Source organism: Liolophura sinensis, chromosome 1, assembly GCF_032854445.1.
Source record: "Liolophura sinensis isolate JHLJ2023 chromosome 1, CUHK_Ljap_v2, whole genome shotgun sequence".
Classification (NCBI taxonomy): Eukaryota; Metazoa; Mollusca; class Polyplacophora; order Chitonida; family Chitonidae; genus Liolophura; species Liolophura sinensis.
This window is the reverse complement of record NC_088295.1, coordinates 83141409-83153904: the sequence shown is the minus strand read 5'-3', so window position 1 is coordinate 83153904 and position 12496 is coordinate 83141409. Positions and strand designations below refer to the sequence as shown.

Below are 12496 nucleotides of genomic sequence, written 5' to 3'. Positions count from 1 at the left end.
GTTATGTAGATCTACAGTTTGTAGAAATCACACAAGGTGGAATAAGTTTACATCTTGTGATGTCTTATCAATACAACATTTGTTCTGGAACCAGCTGTAAAACATGCCTCTGTCTTCTGAAAGATCGTTGCATTCCCGTGATGAAGTGACATGTTCAAGCGACAAATGAAGTAACGAATGAACGACCTTTCCGTTGACCATACACCTTCGCTGCTTTGTATAAACGTTTTCGCAAAGTTGGTAAAAATGTGTTTACCAAAGAGGCCAGCACTATACTCCATGCTTCAAGAAACTTTGCAGTTACACCAAAAATCAGATTACATACGAGAACAATATTTTTGGATAAGGTCGAGTTATTCTTAAAGTGACAGATAAACAGGCAGGAGTAGCATAGAGTTTTACGGGAGATTTCTAAGTATGTACGCCAGAAATTTACAATGACGCCCGATATTTGGGGAAACAATTATTTGTGGTATACATTTTTGGCGTATACATGCAAATGAAAGTTTGAACGTGCAGAATATATTGATGTTCTTCTAGATTATAACATGTACCTTCGCATAGAAGGTAATGTTTTTGATTAGATCTATTTGTGCGTGTGTCGGCAAGTTTGCAGCAAAAAGTTTTGCAGGTTGGATGAAGTTTTATGCACAGGTTGGCCTTGATAAAAGGGATTAATCTGTTAAATTTGTGCAGTGATCCGAATTGGAATGCTAGAATTTCTACATTCTGTTGTGTCGGAGGTTTGCGCTCTAAATTGGGGTGCCTTCTGGGTTATCCTATACCCATCAGAATGATTTGTTTATACGCCGTAGTTAAGAACATTCCATTTATATCTCGTATGCTACGCGTGTGGGTGAAGATGTAGCTGAGAAGAACGGTTCCTGGTGGAGCGTGAAGCCACTGGAGTTGTATTCGCGAGCACGTGACCAAGTGCTCAGTGGCTAGTGGCCTAGACTACTAAGCCAGTATTATATGCTGAAATGAGGGTCGTTATGTAAATACTGTTAAAAGAAAAGAAGAGCACAAGACCAAATGTATATATGTATATGGTGGTATCGATAAAGTTTTTAAAAAAGTCAATTTTTATTTTTGTGATGTAAGATAACCGGGCCCCCATGCTCTCGGCTTAAGCCAATCAAGGGCGAGATATTTCTACCACCGGAGAAGCGTACTCCTTAGAGCCCATACATCGCTCTCTATCTTTCGCTTTACATCACTGCCACGAATGGCAAATTTTGCACAGAAATCTTGAACAACGCCGAGGTCACTAGGATCACGGTGATGAGGCAGGAAATGACGTCAGAAAACACAAACAATCAGTCTCAACGGTTGCCTCTAATAATGGCTTATATGCATTCTTTCTTTCTATCTAAAGTGTGTACAATATGATTCTAACCAACACCTGAAACAGGTTTTTTTGATGAACGCTGACTAAATAGTTCGGAGGGAGGAGTTGAGTGATGAGGCTAAGCCTAAAGCCTACGTGCATCTCACAGGCTCCAAAGCTCAAGGTTGTCTATTGGTGGCAGGGATGCAGAGCGAAAGATAAAGAATGACACATAAGCTGTAAGGGGTATGCCTGAGAAGAGCTATTCCGTTGTGACGTCACCCGTTCCTAGTTCACCATTTTGCCTTTAGAAGTAGTGTTAAATCAGCTGTTTTCCTTCTGATTTACGAGAAAATTCTGATTATACTGTAAAGATATTTTCAACGAGGAAGTGGTAGTGGAATACGTTCGGCAATATTTGCGAGAGTCTCAAGCAGGAGGCCACAATGCGTGATCTTCGCGTGTAATGACAAGGGGGGACCGCACTTCGAACTACAAATGAGTGTCTCGCCTTTAACACTGAAGAGCGTAGAACACGGGTGACGCGACATAGCATTTCCGGTTTCGCTAAACTGGCATATCCCATACCCTCGTAAGAATTCCGGATTAAAAGGGGATTTTATAGAATTACCAAGCAGGTAAGAATTTAAAGGAAGGCCATGTACCATTAGATCTGTATGGACTCCTCTTCTGAAATGGCTTTGTTTATATTTTTTGTCTTAAATAGATGGAATATCACATTTTCGTGCAAATGTATTGTTAAGAGCATTAATAATACAAGAATGTTTTTATCGGTGTACATATAACAAAATATTTATTCTGTGCACATAGTTTGAAAACAATAAACCTCATTTACAAAACAGAACAGTGTTAACATTATTTTCGTAAAATAGTGATTTTTGCGTGTGTTTTTCTCGAGCTTGTATACAGGTGTTCTGTCGCAAATTGACTGGTCATTTTGATATCCTCTCATAACAATATATGTAACAATTATTTACAGGTCATATATATACCGAAAAGGGCATATTGCATCATTCAAGCATTCACTACGTTTAACGAAAGGTGTGCGCTTCACTAAGTTGTCAGAAAGGTAGATGTCAATAACTCTTATGCGGCCTATTTGCAGTTCTCAAGAGCACGAAAACAACCCCAAACAAATAGTTATGGTTGGGGATTGGTTAATGAATATGTTGTCACATTTGGTTGCAGCATTGACCATTTCTAAACATATCAAACAGGGTCTGGCCGCGTTTGTAAAGAATGCACCAGCGATGTACTCCTGAAAATCTCGCTGTCCTCCTCTACCGCTACAAGCTATGACGCTTTAGACACACCGCTACATATTCTGACCTGGCCTGAGCCACTACCACTATATGGGTGAAAGGGCTATGTCTGTTCATATCCTTACCCTGGCTGATTGTCATGTACATACAAGAAAGTGGTTGCTCTCACATAATACAGGTAAATTGCATATGAATACCAAAGCCACTTCCTGGTTGACGGAGTATGGCCAATCAGTAACACAATAATGGTTACCTATGGAAGATGCCGTACCTATAGCTTATATAGATCGTGTTCTTGAAAGTATTGCAGCCTGTAGATGTACAGTCCCACAGCGTGTGTATCTATCAAATTGAAGATACAATCTCCATAGAGATTTTCTTCTTATCGTTTCCAGGATACAAATCGGAAGTATCTTCGTTGTTGTCTTCATTCTCTACCACAGCGACAGAATCGTAGGACCCGGACCCAGTGATACACCCCTTTGCCTCTTGGAAGGATGCATTCATTGCGAAAACGTATTTATAAAGCAGGGCTCCAGTTAGCCCACCGGAGATAGGTCCCAGCCAGTAGATCTGAGGAGAATATAAAAAGTATAACCAGATGTGATAAAAGGATACCAAAATAAAGAAAATAACGCTTAGAAGCTGCGCGTTCTATTACGTCAAAAGTAATAAAAAAAACCAGGCCATTTGTGTCTCCACAATACCTGAAGCTTCGCGGCAAATCAAGGTATCGCTAGGCTTGTGAAGTTTCAGTGGTCATTTTTTTATTTAAGCCCACAAACTGTGTTCATTTGTGGGACACGCATTTATAAACATTTTGCTTTCTTTTAGCATGCCCTCCAGAAAGAGAAATTAACTATAATAGAAAAAAAAAACATAGCGTCCATTTCATTGCATAAACCTCGCCACGATTAATATTGCCAACGTGGCGTTAAGCCATAATCATTCATTAATTCACTGGATAAACTGTCTTTCCATTCAGATAAAATCAGTGGGATACAGTGTCGTTGACTGGCAGTGTAAAATTATAGAGCATACGTGCCTCTTCCTTGAATGAGGACACAAGATGGTTATGTAAATGGGTCACTGTGTCGATGACGGATCCTATGTTAAGAAATATCCAGGCACCAGTGTGTCAAAAGCATGGGATACACTGTCCGCTGGCAAAAGGGGCAAATGCACTGTTATACCATGTGTCACACTGTTCGTAAATTAAGTACCGGTATACACAGTTTGAGATTTTAATTTTCTGTAATCTGGTGTTACCGGGTGTGACAATGTTGTCCAATAAATTTTTATTTTCAGTTCTACAGAAATGTTATTTGAAGTTTGACCTCTTGGTATAAGCAGTCCTACTAGCTTTAAGTATTGGCTCATAACCGTTCCAGTATCCAAATTTTTGCGTTGAAATGGCCAGGCTCGGGGCAGTTCGGTTATTTCAAAGAGGTGAGGAGGCATCAGTGTTATTTCCTGGACCTATAGTCAAGCAAGGCCACATACATGTACAACAGTTGACTATACACAGAGCTTTAAGTTAGTGGTTCTTCTCTACAAAAACAGTCAACACACCAGCATATGCACCCTCTAGCCAGATTTATAGTCATTCGTTTCCTGTGGCTATTATATTTTATCATGAGTGTAAAAAATGTCAATGCTAGGCCTGGCCCTGCATTGACGGTTGAGTGGAGCTACAGTATGCAGACGACCTCAAGGAAGTGGCGCTATAAGATTAATTTATATCCCTTTTTTATGTGAGAGTCATATGTCAAGCCATAGCGAGGTTCCTGCTGTGAAGCGTTGAATAGGTGGAATGCCTTCATCAAGCGAGACAAAAGGCCAGCATCAGGGTTAAGACAAACGCTCTCAATGTACCCAATTCGTAAATATTGGTGTGTACGAGTTATATATACATATTCGATCTTTATCAAACCACACATACAATAATAATTCCTGAATATAAACAACAATGAAATAAATAAATAAATTCGGACCAAGTGCTCACAGACAGGGAGTGAAAGCCTTAAGCAACAAAACAGCTGGAGCAAATCCCTGACTAATTACGGGGTATAGTGGTCCGCACTACAGACACTCAAAAATAATCTTCGGTTTAGAAAAAATGCGATGTCTGAGTAATGATAGAATGTATTCTGTTATTGCAGCAGATCATTCTTTCACTGCAGCAGATTTTTATGTTAAATATAGCACACATATTCTATTTACTCAGCATAAAGACTGTATTAGATCAGGTTCTTGAATATGACTCAGTATTTTGTTATAATAACAGAATATATTCTGGCTTCATTCAGACAAGAACCTTTCTATTACAATTGACAGATTGCTATTTGAGTGTAGATGGTGTACATTTGAACTTATTAAACTGAATGTGAATACAGAGTGGAATTTTGTGCTCATCTTGTATATGTACGTACCCAGTGATGTTCCCATTTCCCGGAGAACACGCATGGACCAAATTGCCGGGCTGGATTCATTCCTCCCCCTGTGTAGTTCATCTAGGAACAGATAAAAATGACCAAATGACAGTAAATCCGAATGCATTGCATGCTCAGCTAATCTGAAGTTGGAACATTAAAGAAGATGGAATTTCTCCTGCGTCATTGAGAACATAAAACTGAGGACAAATTCGTCCTTCCCTAATATTTAAATTCATTTATTTTTGTCCAGCAAATAATGGCAACAATTAACTTTGCGCTGATTCAGTTGAAGTTATATATTTCTTTATACTTTAACTTCTAACTATAGTATCCAATACATAGCGATATGAATCCACGTACGCTCGGCTCACAGGTCTGGTGTCGATGTTTCGTTTATACACCCTGTACAAAGATACAAAGAATCAACCAGATGGGAGAGATCAGTTTTCCTTTCTACAACATCAAGAGCCTTTTATGTGCAAGTTTTGTTCCAGTCTTCTTGAAGTTTTTGTTGCCCTGAAATCTACGTTTCCAGGAATCTTCCTCACTGCTATTTTCCACGGACTCCTCTATCGTGACTGACCGCTTGGGGGTGGCCTTATATCATTGTGTAGAATGCATCCTGCCTAATCAGCACTGTGTCAGTAAAACAGGTCCTTTTGTGTCCCTGAACCGGGGCGTTGTCACTGGAGACCACTTAAGGGCTATTTTGTGCCAAGTTAGAGTCAAAATCTTTCGACGCATTCAGTAAAATCTCTCTTCTGCCGTCTCCCTTCTACCGCTAAATCCAACTCCTTCAGTTGAGGGGCATGCGTGTTGTATAATCTAATGACTATACAGAGAGGAACAGACCAACTTTGCTTTAGGGTCGAGAAAAATGAACGTGAACAAGTTGAACATACTTAGTTAAACATTCTTTGACATAAGAGAAGTAGAAGCAGCGATACCTAAATATTAACACCAACTATTTGTGTCGCCCTTCTACGCTGAAAAGCGGGGCCACCCTCTATGTCTGAGTGGCGAATGTTACTGGAGAAACTAAGTACTTTCAGTCACAAAACGACATACAGAAATAAAGCATTTTAAAAATATACGCCGAGCAACTCCACGTCAAAAAATGCCTTCACACGATGCAATTTATATCATCATCCAAGGACAATCCCTGTTCCATAATCTACGACTTTCGGTATACGACTGTGTACTTTCCTTCTTTAACACCACGAAGAATCAAAATAATTGGACCAGTGAAGGCGTATGTTGTTGTAATAATTATTTAATTACATTTCGCTGTATTGGGGCTGAACTCGAACACGTACGAATTTTAAGATAATTGTGTTACAGATACATACTGTGGCGTAAATCGTATGAATATTGATCTAAAAAACGCCTATGATCCCGTTATTACTGACATCACCACAGAAACATGCGGCTTTGGATGTAAAGGTTACGATTATAGGTGGATTGTCCCGTCATAGGGGTATGCCACATGGCGTTAAGAGCAACTTGCCTCGCTAGCGTCGAATGCACTCATTCGAGGCCTTTTGTTTGGACACGAACATTTAATGGACCACAGCGAAAACTGTCGTATAAGTGAAATAATCCTCAGTACGGCGAATAAGGTCTATTAATAGAATAAATAGCCTTCCAGATCTCCGCGCAGGCTACTGACTTGTGTTAACGCTCTCTTATTCCCCATTAAATTTGCCACTGAAATTGTGCTAGATCCTATCACTGAGTGTGATAGCTGTGTACTTGTAAGTTAAGGGGGCTCTCTACATGTCAGCATCTCCTGTTTTGATTTGTAGTTGTATAAATAACAACAACTGAGTGGAGACAAATCACGTATTTGTCTGTTAGAACACAAAAATTCTTCCCCGCATGCGGTGGACTTTTGATCAATGTCTGTGAGGTTTCGCAGATGTGCGTAAACTGTTGTGACAGTTGTGTGAGTGATCAAGTTCGTCCGAAGGGCAGTGTAAATAAAATGTCCCCCAGTGCGTATATTATAGTATATATGGAGTGTATATTACTTCTACCCTAAGATATTACAGTAAAAATATATGCCACATTAGAGCAGACCTTATTTACATACACTCTATCATGTATAGTAAGAGGATTTCTGTGCCTTGACGTGGCACGGCGGACAAATGCTTTAAGTGGTATCACCTTTCAGACTTGTTCACAAAAAATACTTTCCATGGGCGTGTACGCATATATGCTAGCTATCATCAATCAAACTTTACAACATGCTTTTTCAGTACGTTTCTGTGTGTCATATGCATATGATCTTTTCTGAAACACAAAACAAGAGACCGTGTTAATTTATACTTACACCAAAGAAAATGTTGATGGTAACGATTAGTCCAACGGTTAAAGGTACAGATCCTCCAACGTCTTTACGATTTTCGTCAGTGACTGCGAATATTCCGAAGAGAAGAACAAAGGTAATGATGAACTCAATCCCGAACCCCTGCGCCTCGGTCACCAGTTTGTTCAACTTCAGAGTACCAAAGTCTCCCTGGATGCTTTCTGGCACTAACGCCTTCAGCAGAGCTGTTCCTGCAACAGAACCCACACATTGTGCGATTGTGTACAACAGCGCTCGTACAACACTGATCCTTCTGGTAGCCGCAAAGGCAATGGATAAAGCAGGATTAACGAGTCCTCCACTGATGTGACCAGTGGCTAAGATGATGAAGGCGATGTACAGCCCCGAGTGAAGAGCGATGTGGGTAGGGGTGGGGGCGTGGTGAGGGTGCCAAACGAAGCAAGCCCCAACACCCACCACGATCAGAAACATGGTGCCGAGAAATTCCGCTATTACAGCCCTCCAGAAGTGAAATTTGGTTAAGTCATCAAAGATGACTGCCATGATATCAGACCAACTGGGGACAGTACAAGCGGATGAGGGATAGTCTCTGCTCTTCGTAGGGCAGGGCATTGAAACACCTGTTTCTGGTTCCAAAGTATAAAACTAAAACAAGTATGTTCTGGAAAACCTAACTCTTTTACACACAACTGGACAACGGAGGAAAAAAAGTCTGTCCTGCAGTTTCCGCTACAGTAGGCATGCCGGCTGGGCGTCTCTCGGTCGTGATTTGTAGATCAGTGTCCCATGGGGTGGGGCCTATAGCGAGATGGATCACCTGTACACTGAACACCTTACAGGCTTAGTAATAAGGCTAACATCCTGTGACGAGACTTCACGGTAGAATGCTCCCGCGACAATTAAAGCCATGGGAAACTTCACAAGAAATCTGCCCTCATTCACCCACACCAGTGGAAATAGAGACTCATGTGATTGGTGGATTTTGAAATCTGGGCGATTTCATTGTCACCCACAGGAATGACAAGTTGCGACATGGTAAGAGCCGAGAATGACTGACTACCTAGTATAACAGTACTGATGAGACATAAATATAGGCAGTCAAAAGCTAAGTTTAAAGTGACACTTTTCATTTCTTTTGAGCAACCTCTACAGGTTCGGCCTGTTAAAATACTGATATAAGCATGTACGGCACATTCATATATACAGCCGTGTATGTTTTTCTTCATCCCTCATACCTGCAGGGTTTATAAATGCCCCTGCGTATTAAGCGTGCCAGTTTCAGAAAAATGCACTACGTCTTTGATGAGGCCTAACAATTACTTCTCTCAAAACAATACTGATCCAAACAAAATATAGCTATAAAAAATGCATGCTTTAAGGTTAGACAAAGAACAAGCGACATATCTGATTTCGCCTTCTATAGTTATTTTCGATTTCATGTACTTATTTATGTACAATTACATGACTTAGCGTTGATGCTCACAAAAGAACCTCTTGAAAATTAGAAGACTGTATACTATATGTTGTGTCATTTGCCTCGGGCAAGGTACATGTGATTTTTTTTATATTTAACCACTTTTAAGTCTTTTCATACAGGGAAACGTCCACGTAATAAAAAGGCTAGACATGCCAAATTAAGTGCTTCTTTTCAGCCAGGCTACAATGGAACTTTTGTAATTGAAATATGAAGGAATTAACTGGGGTGGTTTCTGCAATGCTTGCACAGTATGGGCCTTTAAAAACACAGTGAAAAGACTTCTGAATTAAGTTCGATGTTGCTTAATTTTTCTTTTATTTGGGTGCAACACAATTCTTAAGAATACTGCACTTACATAATGTCGACCGGCTGAAATCCATCGGCCTTTATCCGGTGCCTGTAAAACCGTCTTATGTAAGCCGCCACCTAACCAACGAGAGCTGCTCATAAATTGGCGACCCCACAGATCAAGGGCCTATCGCCTTTAGCGAGACGTCTGTCCAGCACTGAATACGGCTGAATAAGTGAGGTGGCAATGCATGAGGAAAAACCCTTTTGCGGATAACAAATATAGACTTTTTGTTATTTTGTTTACATTTAACAAGAAAGACACGCGTTGGTGAGTCCATGAATTGTAGACATCAGTTCTGACTATTTGATATTTGCAGAAAACCTCATTCATTAAATCTTTTTCAAAGCCTTTCTCCACTTCTTTCTGGAATTCATAGCGTTCACATTAAACATTATATGTTTGACCTTTGATAAAAGTAAACTGTCAATCTATATTCAAAAAGCGGAATGTTAGAAAATTAAAAGATTAGTTCTGACGCCCGACACAGAATAATGCTCCGAAATCCCATACAGTCAAGCACATCAGACAAGATTCTGTATATAGTGACAGAACAAAACTTTATACACTAAACAAAATGTCTCCCCCTGGTACAGGATAGTACTCACACAAGGCAAGAATTTGCACCCAGTCACTATAGTACTGCCACCAGACAAAAAGTCACAAACATCCATAGATTACGCCAAGGTTTCCCATCCACTTTCTGAATTAAAAGTACTGACACCAAGCAAGATTTCCTGTCTCATAATAGTACTAACAAGAGCAGGTCAAGCTTTGTACCTTCAGTTTGCGAGCGCAAGGAGATCAAGTATCTTCTGTGATAAGGTGTTTCTGAAGGTGGGGTGATCCCAGATCATAAAATCAAAATGTGGCCATAAACTCTGCAATTCAGTGACACTAGTCAATCTGTTCTTACTTCAAGTGAGAGTATGTTCTTACGGGGCAAACCAGACCTTGTTCATTCCCTTGAGCTGATCACCAAGCCTGCGTGGTTCCAAGATTGCCCATCTTGAAATATCAGGTATGACTAGAATCAGGAGTAAATGGTAGGTATCCCGCGCTTACGAGGCAGACGAACACTATATGGCAGAAAATTAATCTCATGATAAATAATGTCTTTTAATACGCATCGGTGGTAGCTTCGGTGGCCTAAATATAATTAAACACTTCAAATATAAGTGTCAAGTCCGACATTTCTATACCATTCGTAGTCCGTAAAGGGCGTTCCAGGTCGATAATCGCAAGATCCATTTCCACAACAACGTTTAACACTAACTCCCGAAGACAAAGGTATGTAAGAAATTATACAAATAAGAAATAAAGCCGGTAACACACAAGAGAGAAGCGGTCATCAGTTTTCAATGATGCCGATCAGACAATGAATATTCCAGGATGAATTCCATATCAAAGTTCAAATTCAAAGACCTTTTCTAAAGTAACTATTACGTTACCAGGATTTATATGTCGATGGTTGCATACTATTCCACAACATTACATTCCGATGTGTTGCTTGCTGAATGCGGCGGTAAGAGAAGCCTTTTGTTCCGATATACCGAAACACCGTCATTTGTAAATAAGTCATGCGGACCTAATGGACCATGAGTGAAATGAAGACTACAAAAACGGCGTGAAATGTTGAGAAAACTCTACATACAGCTGACCAACTTAACACTACAAGTGTCAAATGGATGGTAAAACAGACTCAAATTGACAAATAACATCATCTTGCACTATTAGGCCTAAATAAAGAAATGTCTGCAGAAATGATTTTCATCTTATCTTTACAGATGAGGGTTAAAGTGAACATAAAGTCTGCCACTATATATACATGGAAAAAATGATATAGGACACCGTTATCCCAGAAAAATATGTAAAAAATTCGATAAAGTTTTCAAAACCATGGAGATGAAGTTCAGCACTGGGGACATTGCACTGACGGACAATTCATTCCGAGTAGACATCTTGTAAAAGCACTGGTGGCACTGGCCAATCACAAGCGCTGAAAGCGTCACATGATAATTGGCTGTCACGTCCAAAAACCTATTAGCTCTCGATTGTCACTGTGGTTTCGTATAGTGGATACACAGATATCGATACAAAAATTGGATTTTGCGGTTAGTGTAGGTATTAAACTGATACATTTTAAACCACACATCTATGAGCAGGGAACTGAGAACGGCTGCCCGTGTGTACATATTGGGCAGGATACTCGAGAAACTTGTCAGGGCGAGCTGGCCAAAAAAAAAAAAAAAAACCCGCCTCAAGTCATTGCTTGAAGTAAAATATTGTACTTTCACATCATTTTCCCTAAAGTCCATTTATTACGAAAATATCTTCCCAAACTCTGAATGAAAGGGTCTGTTATCAATCAGAAGGTCTTGCTATTTTCGGTAAATTCCCTGAAGTCGGTACAGCCAGCTAGGCCAAATGCTTACATCCATGCAGGACGAGGACGAACAGGGCTGCTAAAACACGACGCTTGTATCCACGAACATCGCCCTGACATATCGACCCTTTGAACACGGAACAAAGGTGATGCTTTTTGGTTGGGTATCAGGTGTTTCTATTTGTATTTTCTCATCGTCACATTGTTTAGTACTGATGGTACGGCAGATCAACTAGGTTTTATGACGTCACTCTAGATAGCTATAAAATGACCAAATGGCGGCACGAAACGATGAGGTACTGACAATTATTTGCTATTTACTTTGTTGATAAGCAGTGTAGAACTTCCTAAATATTTTTAGAACGTTTAATTAATTCAGTTTTAGTGGCTGACTTTATGTTCACTTTAATTAAACGATTGAGGCCAATTTTGTTACCCATTGTTTCTTTTTTCACCACATGTATGGTGAAGACAGAATAACGTGAATGACTTGCAATGTAATGTAGAATATATGTGAAGGGTATTTTCGTCACAATGTCTATTTTTATGCTCTAAATAGGCTCGGGACTTCAAACAATTATCAGCCTGGGGAGATCTGAACAAGATAAAAAAAATCTGCGCGAAACGAAACATGTTAGCTAATGCTTTATGGCGCATCAGGACACATGTTCTCCCACAGAACTAAAGAGGCAAACATAAACTTAAGACCGGAGTAAGTAGCTTTGTTAGTGTTATTTGCGCGGCGACAAGATCTAATAAAGCAGTAAATCAAAGTATGGAACTCCTGTAGATGTGGGTCAGCACTTTTGGAGGTACAGTGTAGATTTTCATGGCCACATAGGTGTTTAACGTTGTAATTATATTAGCCAACAATCACTTTGTGCAAGAGGTCCAGACAAGCTTATCC

General features: G+C 40.0%; 1 protein-coding gene across 1 annotated transcript; it reads right to left on the bottom strand.

The window, feature by feature from the left end:
* Nucleotides 1–2931: 2931 nt before the first annotated feature.
* On the bottom strand, nt 2932–8082 carry LOC135461828 (aquaporin AQPAe.a-like). The gene is made up of 3 exons (XM_064739077.1): nt 7381–8082; nt 5046–5126; nt 2932–3186 (listed from the first exon to the last, which is right to left on the bottom strand). The coding sequence occupies exons 1-3, from the start codon at nt 7987–7989 to the stop codon at nt 2959–2961; spliced, it is 918 nt and encodes a 305-aa protein (XP_064595147.1). The 5' UTR covers nt 7990–8082; the 3' UTR covers nt 2932–2958.
* Between the last annotated feature and the right edge of the window lie 4414 nt (nt 8083–12496).

Excerpts from the sequence above, each read along its gene's own strand:
- LOC135461828 (XM_064739077.1), bottom strand. The coding sequence starts at position 7,989 with ATGCCCTGCCCTACGAAGAGCAGAGACTATCCCTCATCCGCTTGTACT. Across the intron at positions 5,127-7,380 it reads CCATCAACATTTTCTTTGGT|ATGAACTACACAGGGGGAGG; the intron begins GTAAGTATAAAT and ends ATCTGTTCCTAG. Across the intron at positions 3,187-5,045 it reads GGAAATGGGAACATCACTGG|ATCTACTGGCTGGGACCTAT; the intron begins GTACGTACATAT and ends TATTCTCCTCAG.